At 39.5% G+C, this 17817-nt stretch overlaps 2 protein-coding genes across 5 annotated transcripts in view; one reads left to right on the forward strand and one right to left on the reverse strand.

Annotated features, from left to right (window-relative positions):
• Window positions 1-2961, forward strand: part of LOC137347640 (kelch-like protein 20) — a 38008-nt gene extending 35047 nt beyond the window's left edge. For all 3 annotated transcript variants that reach the window (XM_068012259.1, XM_068012258.1, XM_068012261.1), the window contains one exon: window positions 1250-2961. In XM_068012259.1, coding sequence (XP_067868360.1) covers window positions 1250-1334 — 85 coding nt within the window. In that variant the 3' untranslated portion in view covers window positions 1335-2961. The remainder of the gene's footprint in view (window positions 1-1249) is intronic.
• A 685-nt stretch (window positions 2962-3646) lies between these two features.
• The window catches only part of LOC137347641 (uncharacterized), a 38533-nt gene continuing 24362 nt past the window's right edge, over window positions 3647-17817 (reverse strand). Inside the window, exons 3-9 of one of the 2 annotated variants that reach the window (XM_068012263.1) lie at window positions 10619-10762; window positions 8813-8960; window positions 8425-8543; window positions 7229-7344; window positions 6590-6752; window positions 6437-6510; window positions 3647-3966 (exon numbers count right to left, since the gene is read on the reverse strand). In XM_068012263.1, coding sequence (XP_067868364.1) covers window positions 3698-3966; window positions 6437-6510; window positions 6590-6752; window positions 7229-7344; window positions 8425-8543; window positions 8813-8960; window positions 10619-10762 — 1033 coding nt within the window. In that variant the 3' untranslated portion in view covers window positions 3647-3697. Of the gene's footprint in view, window positions 3967-6436; window positions 6511-6589; window positions 6753-7228; window positions 7345-8424; window positions 8544-8812; window positions 8961-10618; window positions 10766-17817 lie in introns of both variants that reach the window. The other variant, XM_068012262.1, reaches the window with a different exon arrangement.

Genomic DNA, 17817 nt, shown 5'->3' on the forward strand with positions numbered 1-17817 from the left:
TGAATGAGTATAATCTGTTCAGTTAGAGCCATAAATACTGAGAATGCTTTCCAGACATTCTCAAACTTTAAACAGGAAAAAGCACACTGGCTTATAGTTCCAACATGGTGCGACTCCCAAAAGTTTCAACTATTTGAATGTAGTAAAGCCTCAAATTTATGCCATTGGCACAGTATCCAGTTTTTGATTGGTGTTCTCTAGGATCAGAGATGACAGGTGGTTTAGATTCAGTCAGAGTTCTTGAATTGACTTCTGCTTCGCATTCATTTCATAAGGGCCCAAGAGGTTCAGCTGAAAAGACCGATTTGCCTGGATCATTTAAGAACACCAGTACTACCATTCTTTGGCAGTCTAGGCATACAGGACCTTGGCAGTATATGCCATCAAGGATGGTACCCACCCACCATGCTGTCATCTTAGTACTGTACTGGGTTATCAATCTTGATTCTGCAATTATGTTTTTCAGTAGGACTCCAACCTGTAGCTTCCTGACTGAATTAAGTGCCATCAAGTGAGCTAAGCTGCATGCCATCTTTTTCCCACTTTGGGGTGGGGGTGGTGGAATATCTTGTTTTTCAGACTAAACATTCCAATAGAGAGGCCAGTGTCTTGTTGCATTTTACTTTGATATGGCATTCTATGCTTGTAGATTAGTAATTAGTGTTTCAAATCAATATATTAATTTTAGGCACAATAAGTTACTTTATCCTTGAGTTTAGCTGGTGTACTTATTGTAAATATATTCTGGTGTGGTAAGTACCTACACTGGTGCTGTAGTGAGGGACTTTTAATGCTGTTTACCCCCATCCAAAAAGAGTAAAGTTTTTGTAGTTTATACAAGACAACTGACTACAGAGACTAGATCAGTGTCTCCAATCACTCCTACACTTTATCAAAAAAATCCCCCTTTTACAAATTGTAGTAGTTGTGCATGCGTGATGAAGGACTGCCATTGAGTAGAAATTTTCAGCTATTTATATAATGTCATTGTGTCATGAACCACACATTGGTATAGCACCCAATCAAGAAAGGTGCTTATTCGTTCCCTGTACTTTTAATAATTACTGACCAAGGAGGAGCTGTACAGTCCTACTACAGTAACCTTGTTCTAATATTAGCCATCAGTAATACTTGCTTTGCAGCATTGCAGAAGTTAAGTCATTGCTGTCTAGAAAATTGTCAGTGGCACAGCCAACACACGGATCTAATATAATGGATCGAATAAACTATCATTTATTCCCAATTGCAGGCTGTTTGGAAGTATGAATTACAGACGCCTTGGAGGTGGGGTTGGTGTGGTGAAGATGACGCAATGCGAGTCACACATTTGGTGAATTCTTCAATGGCGGGGGGGGGGGGGGGGTTTGCCCTGCATGTTTTACCCATTTGTAATCGCATTGAATTGCCATGTTTTTGTTACCATACCAAAGCAGAGCACCTTCTAGAATAAGTGCATTATATCTAAGTAATCTTTATGCATTAAATGCAAACATTTATGGAAATTTAGCAGTTATGTTTCTTGAAGTTGGAACAATGAGTAGGACCTCATTGGAGATCTCATTGAAATAAAACCTATTGCCTTAACACCTAGTGCTGGTTATAAATTAGGTAAGTTGTTTTTTTAAAGCTTCAATTGATTTTGGCACCTGTACAGGTATAATCTTTGTGCCATTATTTATGCAACTTGAAGTGAAAGATTGGAAATATATGAAGCACTTAAACTATAGGTTCAGAGTCAGCTGCTATTAAAAGACCAGAAAATGGACTGTTAAGAGTAGCTGAAATCGTCACTTTCCTCCATTTTCTCAATAATTGCCATTTTTGGGGTAAAGTATAAGCCTTTATCTTATGACAGTCATTTTGTAAGGTGTGCTGTGGATTTTTAAAAATTTTAATAAAAAAGTGAGAAAGCCAGCATCAGTTTGAATATTGTTTTAAGTGGTGGGGAATCCTTTCAAGTTGAAGTGGAGTAATGAGATGTAAAAGTGCATAGTAGGTTTGGTGAACCTTGTCTTGAGAGATTATGCTAGACTTAATTGCAGCTTTATCCAATAAGATATTGTCAGTTGTCAAGGAGTAAGCTTTAAAATGATCTGTAAAGTTCCAACGTAAGGAGATTCTTCCCCTAAGCAAATAGTACACATTTTTAGTGATTAGAATCCTGGGGGTAGGGTGCAGCACAAGAAGTGCTTTTAATTTTGCTTTGAGGGATTGTATTGGATATTAACCACTTAACCCTAAAGAGCAGTAGCTTGTGGCTGTACAATGTCAGCATAAATACCCATTTTAATAAGTTTAGACTCCATTTCAATGGAGGATAAATTACAGAATGAGTATAGGGTGCATTTTTAGTCTAGTTGCACTGCAGATACTTGTACAAAACCCACTAGATACAAATCAGTATATTTTAAGATAACTGAAGACAGCAGGTTACCAGAAGACAAATTAACAGCTACAAGCTCCTTGCGTGCTATATATCAGGACATGAAGTGGTTCAAAATATGGATTGCTGCTTTGATTTGTTAACTCAGTTGAATATAGTGAATAAGTAACTTTGTAAAACAAAAAGATTTCATAAAATTAGTTTTATGGAAATTATCCCCACCAGCCCCTGGGTTGGTGTGAATAGTTCCAGTAAGAGAAAGTCTTACTTTGACTTCACACTCCCTCACACCCCACAAAACTTCTGTGGGTTAGCTAGATACTTCATGAGCAATAAATCTTAGTTCTTCCCTCATCCCTTCCAAGAAAGATCCTATATTAAAAGTTCACTTCTCAATGCACAGGCTGTTATTGAATTAGATGGGTTCCTTTATATAGATATTTGAATGGGATACTGACCTTCAAAAATTGCCTGTTTAAATGTTTTTTAAAAAAATGTTCTTCCTATTTAATTGGAATATTCTGTTTTGCAGTTATTAAATTTGTACAGTATTTAAATAAAATTGTTCAAAAATGCTTCATCTGAAGATATTGCCTTTCAGTTGTAAATAATTCACAGCTTTGTATTGAATTGTTGGAACTGGAGGTACTGTGGAGTAAATACACTGCATTAAAACATGTTTATTTCCTTCCCTCCAAGCACACAGCTACATTTTGTGGTGGTGGTGCCACTATTACTGCAATACCCCTTCAACATGCCACAAGTTGTCAGGGAAATAAACCAGTGCTTAAATCGGTCAGTGGTAGAAATTTGATTAACAGCAACACTTCAGTAGAGTCAGAGCAAAAGGTTATTACAAAAAGGTTCCCTGCAAGCAAATTATAACAGCTGAACTCTGGCTGTATTACAGAACTCAAATGCTTAGCATCTGCTGAGAAATGAATTGATCCATTGATGGATGCTGCCTGACTAATATCTCCATTTTATCAAAAAAATGTTGCAGATGCTGGAAATTTAATTAAGTGCCTCTGGCTAAATTCAACACAGAGACAATGAACACAGAAAAATATTTCTTATTGCTCTCTTCCCCCACCACCCCCAAAAAAAGGTGCAGCACAAGGACAGACAAACTTGGATTTCTATAGCACACTTCAGATCCTCCAGGACATACCAAACCAATTCAAAGTATTTTTGAAAGTTAGATAATTACTTTAATGTGCTGTTGGTTAGCTGGAAGAACTCAGACATTAATTAAATGCTGGTATCCCAAAAAGTTACAAGTAGACTGCTGAAAAGAATCAAGGTTTAAATTGGTTATAAACTTAAAAAGATCAAGTCTACCATAGCCATTTCTTCCTCAGCACACTGTTTATTTGTCGTCACTGGTGGCTCCACTTCTGGCCAGTTTCCCAGTGAATTATCTGTCATTAGTGTATCTAAATCCAGGACTTGGAATGATTTTCTCAATTCTGGTTTCACTTTTGAAGCTGAAGCTTGACTTTTGTTCATTGAAGTATCTAGATCCATAGTTGATGCTGAAATCTGAAAGCTTTTGTCAGTGAAGGTGGTGGAATTGTCATAGTCTGTAATGGTACAAAATAGGACATTGGAGCACGATTCCCACCCAAGAAGCCAAATTCAAAAAAAAAGTCTTATTGGGGGTAGGGGGTGGTGTGGTGGAGCCAATCTTTAGCTAGAAGCCATGTTCAAAGTCACCAATGTTACTGGAGAGTTAAGAGGATTGTCTATCTCCTCCCACGGTTATGCAAACTCCCACTTGTGAATATGTTATTTGTATTTTGAAATTGATACCAGCAGCAGTGGCAAAAATTGCTGATCAATACATTACAAATAGCAATATTAAGTTGGTAACATGTGGGCAGGAAACTGGCAAAAGGACAGAAAGTGATTAATAGACTAGAGACATGTCAACTGTAGTGTTGGGACCCTCATGATTTGGACTGGAGTATAGGGGCACAATATTAAAAAAAACTGCAGCCAAAAATAGGGAACCAAGATCAACTAAATTCAGGAGTACAAACATTGAATTTGGATGAAATTTAATTTAGAGAAGTGAGACAGTAGGTATTCAGATTAAAAAGACAAAGCAGAAGAGAACTAGGGACATAAATAATTCTAAAAACCTAAGCCTAAACATTAGTTGGGCATTTAAAATGGTGTTCAGTACTGGGCACTAAAGGCCATGAAAGATAAAATTTACTAGGAATGAGAACCTTTGGGAGAGACTAAAAAAGAACCGGGGTCTTCACAAAGGATCGGATTGAGGTATTTCAGTTATGAGGGGTTTTGATATGGTAAATTGAAATGTTTTTATGTAAACTATAGGGCATAAATTTTATATCAAAACTAGGTTGGAGTTTTTTCAAAAAAAAAAAGTCAAGATACCTAGCAAAGAGACACTAGTATAGGTTCAGCAGGAGAACATCCTCCTTGACCAGGCTCTGGCTTAGAGGAATGGATGATGGAAAAGCCCTAATGTGCCTAGACTCCAAAAAAAAAGGGATTGGTGACAAAGTTCCAGTTCTGACAAAAGGTCATTCATACGAACTTGTTTCTGCACAGATGCTGCCAAACCTGCTGAGCCATTTCCAGCAATTTCTGTTTTTAATGACAGTTTCACGTTAGAAGGTCAAAGCTGTGGGGATTCTAGGTAGTTTAGTTTAGTTTAGAGATACAGCACTGAAACAGGCCCTTCGGCCCACCGAGTCTGTGCCGACCATCAACCACCCATTTATACTAATCCTACACTAATCCCATATTCCTACCACATCCCCACCTGTCCCTATATTTTCCCTACCACCTACCTATACTAGGGGCAATTTATAATGGTCAATTAACCTACCAACCTGCAAGTCTTTTGGCTTGTGGGAGGAAACCGGAGCACCCGGAGGAAACCCACGCAGACACAGGGAGAACTTGCAAACTCCACACAGGCAGTACCCAGAATTGAACCCGGGTCGCTGGAGCTGTGAGGCTACAGTGCTAACCACTGCGCCACTGTGCCGCCCCTAAAGTCCTCAATTGATAAATTAGCTAAATGGGTGAAACAGATTGTTGTTACAAAGTTTCAAGTTTCTCATTTTCACAGCGAGATTCAGAATGATGCAAATTGATTAAGACAAAAACAGCTTGCGTATATACTTGGGTGAATGGAGGTTACAGTGGAGTTATTGTGTGTCAAAAGTATGCATGCAGTCAGAACAATTTAATCCAAGTTTAAAATCTGGAAAGTTAACATGCATACACACAAAGATAATCCATACATTTGACTGATCACCCCTGCCAATCATTAGATAGACACAAAAATTCTCTTCCCTTTGAGGGTCAGTCTTTCTGCTGGACTATAATTCCAGATATCAATTTGCCTTCTAGTGCCTCACTTAAGGCTTTTTTTAAAAAAAGTTTGGTGTCAGTGAGGCACTCTTGCAGTTGGGGCCTAGAGTCCAAACCATTACTCTGATCAGACCACCATATGTGCAAGTCTAGCAGCTGTTAACCAGCAATCTACTGTGGGAATCCTGACTGATGCCCTCCCAAAATGAACAAAGAACAAAGAAAATTACAGCGCAGGAACAGGCCCTTCAAGCCTGCGCCGATCCAGATCCTCTATCTAAACATGTCGCCTATTTTCTAAGGGTCTGTATCTCTTTGCTTCCTGCCCATTCATGTATCTGTCTAGATACATCTTAAAAGACGCTATCGTGCCAGTGTCTACCACCTCTGCTGGCAACACGTTCCAGGCACCCACCACCCTCTGCGTAAAGAACTTTCCACACATATCCCCCCTAAACTTTTAGGGGGCCAATTATAGCATCCAATTGGATATTTCCTGGTCTATATAGCTGAACGGAGTCAAGTATAGGAAGATAGATTTACACAGGGCAAACACGTACAGTCAATTTCAGTCACTGCCTTGGGGAGACAGAAGCCAGACACCTCCCTACAAGTGGGTGAAAAGTATGTCACAAATAAAATTGCAAATTAAAAGCAAGGGATTGGTTATTTGAATTTTACATCATAACACTACTTTACCTTGCACATCATTCCATTGATCCGGGATGTTGAAGCTCAGATTATCTGGCTGGGTTGCACTTCCCTCTGGAGAGCTGAAATTACAACTGGAATTAATTCCTGACAATGCAATATTTAATTTTTGGGAGAAAAAAAATTGAGATGGAGACAAACCCATTTTGTTGAACTGGAGCAAGAGTTTTTGAACTGGTCAGAAAATTTTGTAGGTGGTCTTCCCACCCATTGGAGAGTGTTGTAAGGCACTTGGGAGGTAGATAGCTGGTTGGAGATAGCACATGTTGTTCAGAGGAGCCAGTGACTGCCATTGTATGCTTTGCTACAAGAGAAATTTCTCAAGTTTACTTTTGCACCAATATTAAGAAAACAAAAAAATATTCTCATTACTATTCTATATGCAAGCATGCCCACTTGAGCTACACACTGGCAAAGGTCATTATATAACAGTTAAAAATTAAGCCAATTGATGTCAAAAATCATTTTACATCAATGTAATTTCCTGATATTAAATCAAATCTCAAACTTCAATCCTTTTACTCAATTCAAGGTAAATAGAATCCTTAAAAAGTTATGAGAAAAGGATCCTTTTCCTCACTATGAAGTATTGATCTTTAATGCATATACACCATTTGAGATATATACTTCCTACACTAAATACAGATCTTTCCACAATCTCCAGGTGGTGTGTCTTGGTCCAAGAGAACTGGAGTTCTTCTGACCTGGCAATAAGCTCAGTTTAAAGTGATTGTAACTTCCCACCTCCCTCCAATTGGTAAGTAACTGACATGAGCTAACCTGAGATGGAAGGGCTGCTCAATTGTGGTAAGCACTGGGAGATGCCAGCACTTACAGTCAAGGCTTGCTTTTTTCCTTTTGTAGTTTGATAGCGAGTTTTCATTTGTTCCCTTTTGCTGTTGAATGCAAAGGATTGAAATATTTTAAAAGTATAAAAATATTGTTAACAAATTGAGACACTCTGGAGTCAAATCTCTATATCTAACATTTACTCTGGTTTTTCCTAGACTGGAGCTTCAGCTTTGTTTGGTCTTTTCCCTTCTTCCTTCCTTCTGATCCCCCACAATGACCCAGTAATGAACACAAGTCACATGCCTCCTTCCCATTTTGGCACAACATATCTTCTAGGGATATAACCATTAATTTGGGTGGCACAGTGGTTAGCACCGCAGCCTCACAGCTCCAGGGACCCAGGTTCAATTCTGGGTACTGCCTGTGCGGAGTTTGCAAGTTCTCCTTGTGACCGTGTGGGTTTTTGCCGGGTGCTCCGGTTTCCTCCCACAGCTAAAAGACTTGCAGGTGATAAGTAAATTGGCCATTGTAAATTGCCCCTAGTGTAGGTAGGTGTTAGGGAATATAGGATTACTGTAGGGCTAGTATAAATGGGTGGTTCTTGGTCAGCACAGACTTGGTGGGCCGAAGGGCCTGTTTCAGTGCTGTATCTCTAAATAAATAATGAATGTTATCAGCTAAGATATTGACAATGTGTAGCCCTTGGAGTCATGTTGCAAAGCTATGGTTCCATGCTAGCAGTGACTATCAAGTGGCAGGAGGCATGTGACATCCAACAAATTTCTATTTATGTAGAATGCATTCATGAGTGCTAGAATTTGCAAAAGAAATTGTGAAATCAATAGAAAAAAAGCACTGGATAACAGGAGCTTTGACTTCTTAACTGCTCAGAGTTTTGTCTGTTATACATATTAAATCAGGGTACATACAACAGGTCAATAGTACTTCTGGGCTTTCCTTATGTGCCAAGCATCCCCCTTTGAAGGGAAGAATTGTTGCAACTCAACATCCCATATGCCAGCCACTCAGGATTATTATATAAAATAGACTGAACTTACAGGACCTCTTTCCCTACCAAGTTATATCCTCAGCCAAGGCCAGTGTTCCAGAGTGAAGGATAAATAGTGCACAAGGACATCCCAGTGAAATCTGAACACCAGATGTTAGACTATACAAAATCTTACGTGTATATTTTTCTTCTCCCACTTGTCTTATCTGTCTCCTGTGCAGAATATGTATTTGCTGGTTGTGTCTTTGAGGTGAGTTTATGCCATTTTTCATGTCCCTCAGGTACTGATAAAATCTGAATAAAAAGCAGTTTCAGAATATGAAAGACAGCCCTGTTTAAAGTTGTATGTACAAGATTGGAGACTTGTTATTAATAGGACAGTTAGAGTAGACAAATCTCAGTTTGGTTTGGAAATCTCCACTCAGCCACACAATTTAGGAAGATCCCAGGTTCTATTCCCAATCTGTGTTGAGTTAGCCAATTTTCACTTGAACTTGGATATTGTAGATCAATTTTTTTTTTAAATTAATTGAACAGGAGAAAATTCCCAGTTGTCTACTCACTCTAGATCGTTCCTGTGGCAGAACAAGTGCTTGGACAAGCTCCAGGTATTTCACAGTCATCTCCAAGACCGATGCCATATCATTCCTTCGCCCTTCAAATTTAGGCAGCAGTTCACGAAGCTGATCACAGCTGATTTTAATCCGTTTCCTGGCAGATTAAAAATGAAAGACTGCTTTCACAAAAGCTACAAATCCAAGACAGACAGGCTTCATTGCAGGTAACTGTTTAACTCTAATGGATGCTGACCAAAAAGGCTAATGTTAATGACACTTGACAAACCACATCCCACTAATAGATTAGTAAACAACCCAATTTCTTTTCCTCCCTTCACCTCCACATATCTGTGGGAGGACAGAACTGGGGTGGGATTAGGTCACCTACCTGGGCACAGGTGGAAGAAGAATGTTACACCCACACACAAAAAAAAAATTAAAAAAAAAAATCTACATTTGGCTTTGAGATTTCAACTTGCCATATTTATCTGAAAATCCAATTTTATTAAAACATGCTGGAAGTAGACAGCAGAGAAGGAATTGGCTTCACAGACACATTCAACAGGTTAGCATCAGAAATGATACAAAGCCATTCAGCCTGTTATCCCTTTGCCAACTCTTTGGGAGCTATCCAGATAGTCCCCTGCTCTTTTCCCACAGCCTCGTACATTATGTTTTTTTTTCAAATACCCACCACTAAGTTTCTATAACTTAGAATTTAGAAAGGAAATATTGAATCAGTGCTGGTTTCAGGTGATGTAAAAGTATACTGATTCCCTACTTTGCAGTTTGAGTAGAAAATTTTTTAAAAAGGGAATAAAAAGTCAGTCCCCTTCAAAACTCTACAAAAGCAGCACTGAAGACTGACTCAGGAATCAAAGTGAACTAGTTCAGTCAGTCAAACTAGCCAAGTGCATCTCGTACACAAAATAGGATAAAGTGCAAAGCTAGATGAAGTGATTGCATCGCTCAGGCTGAGCACAGCTAATTGCCCTTTATTTAGAAAGGGAGTTCCCCCATGCTATTGTCCACAGAAAGTCAGGACAGAGTAAATGCTCTTCAGTGATGTGGAATCTCTGAAGATCGATCTAGTGGGGGACATTGTACCTACAGGTAACTTTAGAATTGGAAAAATCTTACCAAATCATCTTTATTTTTACTTTATTTATTTAGAGATACAGCACTGAAACAGGCCCTTCGGCCCACCAAGTCTGTGCCGACCAACCACCCATTTATACTAATCCTACATTAATCCCATATTCCCTACCACATCCCCGCCATTCTCCTACCACCTACCTACACTAGGGGCAATTTACAATGGCCAATTTACCTATCAACCTGCAAGTCTTTGGCTGTGGGAGGAAACCGGAGCACTCGGCGGAAACCCATGCAGTCACAGGGAGAACTTGCAAACTCTGCACAGGCAGTACCCAGAACTGAACCCGGGTCGCTGGAGCTGTGAGGCTACTGTGCTAACCACTGCACCACATCTAGAGGCATAGCAGAATGGCAATGCCCCCACAAGGAAAGAACATGCATAGCGAACTTAATTACTAGATGATCTCCCAAGGTATTGAACACAGGGAGACCAAGTGTGGTGTTCAAGTGACTTGGGAGTCAGAAAATAGCAAAGTTGGAGAAGGACACAATCCAATCCCCATTATAATGTGAACTACCTGTATAAACAGATCTGGTCATTATACCCTTTGTCCAGTAGTGGCCCTGCAGTACCCCCATTGGCAGGAGGGCATGATTGCACTGACAATTCTTTAGAACTGAATTTAAAAGGAAAAGAAAAAAGATAAATTTTACCTCCTATCTCGCTCTTTGATCACATTCATCTTGTTGATCTGGGCTTCAGATTTGGCCAATGCTTCTTGATGCTCCCTTAACATTTGTTTTTGAAAGTCATCAAGTTTGTCCTCGCTCTGCTTGCTCTCCTCCTCCTCAGAATCACTGCTGGGCCAAAAGTGAATTGAGAAGCAAATGAACAGCCTTTGAAAGCACAGCAGCATTAAGGCACTGTGGATTGCTGACAGCTCAATCTGGGTGCTATGAAATAATTCAGCAACTACCAAGCAAATTATTGAAAACTTCAGAACCAAAAGCAGACATGGCTTAGAAGAATCCTGGAATTGCAATCAAGACACGTTGAAGCAAATCTTTTAACAGCAGAAAGTGTAATCACTGTCACTTTTCTCAAATTTGTTACTCTAGTTAAAAAAAAAGAGACTGAACATTGTACATCATCTGGATACCAAAACATTCTTTCATTGATCTGGTACAAATTTGATTTGTGTCCAAAATGTCATTACACATCTCCCATCATATTCAGAAGCTGGATTGTGTTCCCTCAAGAGGCTATTTCAAAAAGATAGGTTGGGGAAAGTGCAGAGATGTGTATAAGCTATGTAAGGGTGGTACTTTTCCCAGACGATAGTAAACACTATTGAAGTTATCAGCTCACATGATTACAAACTCAGAGCTGGATTCCTTCCCAAAGGTGGTATATATGGTCTATGTGGCCCCCTGGATTCATTTAGATTGCTCAAGCAGGGGCCAAAGAAAAATGTCCCACTTGTTTTCAGTCACACAACCCCAGTCTCATTATCAGATCTTCAGCCAATAGCCTGCATTCCAGTAGAATGATTACAGAAAGAATGCCACAAGTGTTCTGATGAAAGATTTGAAAGTACTAGAGCTCAGTAAAAAGGAAAACTATTTAAGCACAGTGGTTTCAAAAAGACCAAATGGATGTGTCTCCAGTTTATTTCACACACCATTTGCAGCTTAAAATAAGTGAAATGTTAATTTTTTTTTTAAAACCCTGCTTCTTCTTTCTCTCTCTTCTCCACGAAAAACCCATGTAGAGAAATTACTCAGAACAGGTTGGTATAGGAGGTCTTACACATTACACTTCCCCATCAGGAAGGACATAACACAAGAAATAGGAGCAGGATTAGGTCATTCAGCCCCTCAAGCCTGCCCCGCCATTCAATAAGATCATGGCTGATCTGTCCCAGACCTCAACTCCTCTTTCGGGCCTGCTGTGCCTAAACCCTGACTCCAGGATTTCAAAAATCTATCCACCTCCTCCTTAAATACATTTAGTGACCTAGCCTCCACAACTCTCTGAAGTAGAGAATTGCAAAAGATTCACCACCCTCAGAAGAAATTCCTTCTCATCTCAGTTTTAAACGTGTTCCTCCTTATTCTGTAACTAATGTTCCCTAGTTCAAGATTCCCCCACCAGTGGAAACATTCTCAACATCTACCCTGTCAAGCCCTCTTAAAATCTATATGTTTCTAGAAGATCACCTCTCATTCTCCTAACTCCAATGAATAAAGGCCTAACCTGTTTAGCCGTTCTTGATAAGACAACCTCTTCATCACAGGAATTAGCCTAGTGAACCTTTTCTGAACTGCCTCCAATGCTAGTCTATCCTTCCTTAAATACAGGGACCAAAACTGTACACAGTACTCCAGGTGCGGCCTCACCAACACCCTGTACAGTTGTAACAAGACTTCCCTATTTTTAAACTCTAACCCCCTAGCAATAAAGGCCAAAATTCCATTTGCCTTCCTAATTACTTGCTGCACCTGCATGCTAACGTTTTGTGTTTCATGTACAAGAACATCCAGATCCCCCTGTACTGCAGTATTTTGTAGTCTTTCTCCATCCAAATAATAGTCTGCCATTTTATTCTTCCTACCAAAGTGGATGACCTCACACTTTCCAACATCGAACACAATTTTCCAAGTTTTTGCCCACTCACAACCTATCTATATCCCTTTGCAGATTCTTTTGGTGTCCTCATCACAACATGCCTTCCAACCTTTTTTTGTATTGTCAGAAAATTTGGATACAGTACACTCTGTCCCTTCCTCCAAGTCGTTAATATAAATAGTGAATAGTTGAGGCCCTAGGACCAATCCTTGTGGCACCCCACTAGTTACTGCTTTCCAACCTGAAAAAGACCCATTGATCCCCACTCTGCCTTCTGTGGGAGAGCCAATTCACAATCCATGCCAACACATTACCTCCAATAACCTGAGCTCCTATTTTGTGCAATCTTTTATGTGGCACATTATCGAACGCCTTCTGAAAATCCAAAAACACTGCATCTATCAGTTCTCCTTTATCCACTCTGCTGGTTATATCCTCAAAGAACTCTAACAAATTTGTCAAACATGATTTCCCTTTCATAAAACCATGTTGACTCTGTTTGATTGCATTATGTTTTTCTAAATGTCCTGCTATTTCTTCCTTAATAAGAGACTCCAGCATTTTCCCAAATGACGGATGTTAAGCTAACTGGTCTATAGTTTCCTGCTTTCTGTCTCCCTCCTTTCTTGAATAGGGGCGTCACATTAGCAGTTTTCCAATCCACTGGTACCCTACCGAAAGAGAGTTTTGGTATATTATGACCAATGCCTCCACCATCTCTGCTGCCACTTTTAAAACCCTTGGCTGCAAGCCATTAGATCCTGGCAACTTGTCTGCCTTTAGTCCCAGTTTGTCCAGCACCTTTTCCCTTGTGATAGCGATTGTTACAAGTTCCTCCCTCCCATTTACACCTTGCTCATCTATTATTGTTTGGATGTTTATAGTGTCCTCCACCATGAAGACTGATGCAAAATTTGTTTAAATTATCTGCCATTTCCCTGTTCCTGTCATTAATTCCCCAGTCTCATCCTTTAAGGGTCCCACACTTACTTTAGCTACTCTCTTCCTTTTTATATACCCGTAGAAGCTCTTACCATTTGTTTTTATATTTCTTGCCAATTTACTCTCAATTTTCTCCCTCTTAGTTTTTGAGTCATCTGCTGCTGGTTTCTATTAAAAAAAAAAATCCAAATCTTCTGGCCTACCACTAGCTTTCGCCCCCTTGTACGCCTTTGTTTTTGATTTGATACTTTCCTTAAACTTCCTTTTTGTTATCCACGGGTGGTTCGTGGTTTTCTTAGAGTCCTTCCTTCTGACTGGAATAAATGTTTGCTAAGTGTTATGAAATATCTGCTTTTAGGTCTACCACTGCTCATCTACTGACTTCCCCTGTAGTCTATTTTGCCAGCCCACTTTAGACAACTCTTTCCTCATACCTCTGTAATTGCCCTGGTTTTAGTTGAAGACACTGGTTTGAGACCCGAGTTGCTCACCCTCAAACTGAATTTGAAATTCTACCATGTCATGATCGCTTCCCCCTAGAGGATCCTTAACTACAAGATCTCTTAGTAATTCTACCTAATTACACATTACCAAGTCTAAAATAGCCTGTTCCTGGGCAAGTTCTTCAGTTCAGTGAAGTTCTGCAACGTATTGTTCTAAGAAACAAACCCTGATGCACTCTACCGATTCGTCTTTCATGTTATCCTTGCCCATTTGAAGGCACACAGTTCACATCTTGTAATAAAGACAACAGAGAAAAGAAACACTGAATATTAAACGTGCAACAAGTCCCCCACATCATTAATTTGGCATCATTAGTCTAGCATCATTAAAAATATTCAAATTCATATGCAAGTGTTTTGTTTCAGCTTTTAATTAAGTCATTCTTCCCTGAAGAAACAATTTTAGAAAAGGAATGGTGGTTTAAAGACCTGTTTTAAAAGTGTCACCAGTTTAACAAACAAAAAAAAAAATGTAAAGATACATTAATGAATCGGGCATTGAAATAGGACCTCCCTCCAGTTAGGAGGGTATGTAGGTTGTTAGGAGATCAGGTTTCTCCCACAAACCAAAAGCTGATATTCAGCCAGAAGTTTTGGATGCAGGAATAGTTTGAAGTTATTTTGATTAGTCAAGTAGACAACAGGGACTAGCAGCACACTTATTTCATATTACCCAAACTATATCCAATTAATATAAAGCAGCCTAGCCATTAGCATTTGGTTTCATCCCAGGCGTTTGCTCCACTTTAGGAGGTATATGCAAAAGGAACAAGTACTTTATTCAGATCATATACAAGTCTTACCAATTATACCCCAGGTTAGACTCTTACATGATTAGGCAAGATACAATACAGACATACTTTTAAAACAAGGCACTTGAAAACAGCAGCACTGCTGGACTTAAAGACCCATGTTTGTAGTAGGAAGATAAACCACCATGATAGGTCTTCACACTCTCCAAAAAACTACAAAACTTCATCAAACAAGTCTCCCTTCCCCAACTCTTACAGCTACCCATTTGACAACTCTTTACAGTGATCTTACAACCTAATTATCAACTTTTACATTTTTATCATGTAATTTGCAGACAGAAGTTTTCAAACAAACCAGAAGGGGGAAAAAAAGACAAGATTGGTGGGTGGAGGAGAAAATGTTCCCAGTTTTTTTAGTCATCTTGTGTTTCATGTATTACTACATATTCCTTGATATAGCCAGTTTTTGATGTGGCAAAAACATTTTTTATTTCAGAGTATGGAATAAGTTATGTATCTTGGTTTCTGCAGTTTACATAATATTGAATATAAATCCCCTTTCCTCAAAAAAGTAACTCCAATTACAGCATACAATTTAAATGGGTTGAAATCCAACAAACTAAGGCAACAGCTTGATTTGAACTCAATCACATACCAACTATAGACAGAATCTTCAGCATTGTCAGTCAATCCCGCCTCAGAATCTTCAACACCCAGAGCATAGGATGAGAAAATACCCTTAGTAGTCCTAGGGGTGACAGTTTCATACACACCCCGGTTAGAAGAGCCTCTATAACCCCTCATCTTTGGGCGCACCATGACCTCAGCATCACCCAATCTCCTATCAATAATTCTCTTTATCAAAAGCAGCCTCAGTCAGCCAATCTTCTAGATTTTATTAACACACACACAGGCAAAGTAGAGACACCCTCAAACTTTAATAGTCACCAACAAACTCTAATTCTCTTCACCTGCAAAGATTTACAAGCCCCTTGATATTTCCAAGTGATTTCTCAAAATAAATTCAGATGAAATGGCCCATTTGGTTCTAGACTGTTAACCTAATCAGCACTCTCATAGTATCTGGCCATTTCTTAAATGAGAGCAGTGTCCTATTAACCAGTTCCAATTAACTTTGCAAATTGATCATTACAGATAAAGAGTAGCACCATCTGCAAACAGTCCCTTTTATTTCACCTTTTTTTAATATTCAATCATGGGATGTGGGCACCGCTGGCCAGGCCAGCATTTATTGCCCATCCCTAATTGCCCTTGAGCAGGTGGTGGTGAGCTGCCTTCTTGAACCACTGCAGTCCATTTGGGGGTAGGTATACCCACAGTTTTATTGACTTTGTAGCAGTTAGATACAACTGAGTGGCTTGCTAGGCCATTTCAGAGGGCATGTAAGAGTCAACCACATTGCTGTGGGTCTGGAGTCACATGTAGGCCTATTTCCTTCCCTAAAGGACATTAGTGAACCAGATGGGTTTTTACAACAATTGACAATGATTTCATGGCCATCATTAGACAAGCTTTTTAATTCCAGATTTATTTATTGAATTCAAATTCCACCTTCTGCTGTGGTGGGATTTGAACCCATGTCCCCAGAGCAACACCCTGGGTCTCTGGGTTACTAGTCCAGTGACAATACCAATACCAGGTTGAGTAGGTTGGGCTCATTGGAGTTTAGAAGAATGAGAGGTGACATAAAAAAAATTCTGAGGGGGTTGACAGATTAGATGCTGAGAATGTTTCCCCTCATGGGGGAATCTAGAAGGAGTTTCAAAATAAGGGGTCTCCCATTTAACGTGGAAATGAGGAGGCATTTCGGAGGGTTGTCAGTGTTTATAATTCTCTATCCCAGACAGCAGTGGAGCTGGGTCATTGAATGCATTCAGGCTGAGTTAGACAGACTTTTGATCTACCAGGGTGTCCAGGGTTACAGGGGGCCAGCAGGAAAGTGGAGTTGAGGCCATGATCAGATCAGCCACAATCTTATTGTATGGTGGAGCAAGCTCGAAGGGCCGAATGGCCTATTCCTGCTCCTATTCCTCACATACATATGTTGGGATTGGTCACAGTTTTTAAAATCATAAATAATTTGGAAATTTGAAGCTGAGGATTCTGGAAGTCTTAGTTGGCTAAAGAATTGCCTTGTGAGGAACTGAACAAAACTGATTAGAAGAGATCCAGATTCAGTCCCCATTTTATATAAAGTTGACTCTTCTGTGATGGTGTGGTCATGTGTGGGAGAGAATAAAACTACCTTCAGAGCAGAGTTTCCTGGGACTTGTGTGGAAAAATGTGTAAGTGATGATCTGAGGGATGATGGGCTTTAGTTATGAGGAAATTGGCAGCTGTGCCTTCAGTTGCCAGGACCTTAAGGTCTCGCTAAACCTCTCTGCTTTTCTACCTCTGTCTCTTCCTTTGAGACGCTCCTTAAAACATACTTTAGGTCACCTGTCCTAATATCTCCTTAAGTGGCTTGGTATCAAATTTTGTTTGACAATCACTTCTGTTTAGTGTCTTGGGATGCTTTACTACATTAAAGGTGCTATATAAATGCAGATGGTTGTTGCAAGACTAGCCAAGCCCAGTCTTGTTCTCAACTGAACACTGTCGCCTCTAGCTCAGCTAATGTGATCTAATTGAGGTATTTTAATTTATTAAGGGATTTGATGGGGTTGACACAGAGAAGCTATTTCTTATGGTTGGTGGAAAGCCAGGATAAGGCTGGGCAATCTTAAAAGTTAGAGCCTAACCAGTTGGGAATAAAGAAAACAAGAAGAATTTTTGCATGCAGAGTGTTGTGGAAATATAGAGCTCTCAGCCTCAAAAGGGTGCCCATGATAGGGGTTGATTAAAATTGTCAAGGTTGAGATCAAAAGTGTTTTTTCGTCAAGGGACAGACTAAATATGATCTAACTGAATGATAGAACAAGCTTGTTTCTGATCCTATGTTCCTTCATCCCGAGCAGTGATTTTTTTTTAAATTTCCAAAATATACTTTATTCATAAAAATCTGTAAAAATTACATTGCCAAACAGCACCAAAAAATACAAACATTGCAAGGGAGATCAGTTTCCT

The sequence above is a fragment of the Heterodontus francisci genome, chromosome 32, assembly GCF_036365525.1.
Source record: "Heterodontus francisci isolate sHetFra1 chromosome 32, sHetFra1.hap1, whole genome shotgun sequence".
NCBI lineage: Eukaryota > Metazoa > Chordata > Chondrichthyes > Heterodontiformes > Heterodontidae > Heterodontus > Heterodontus francisci.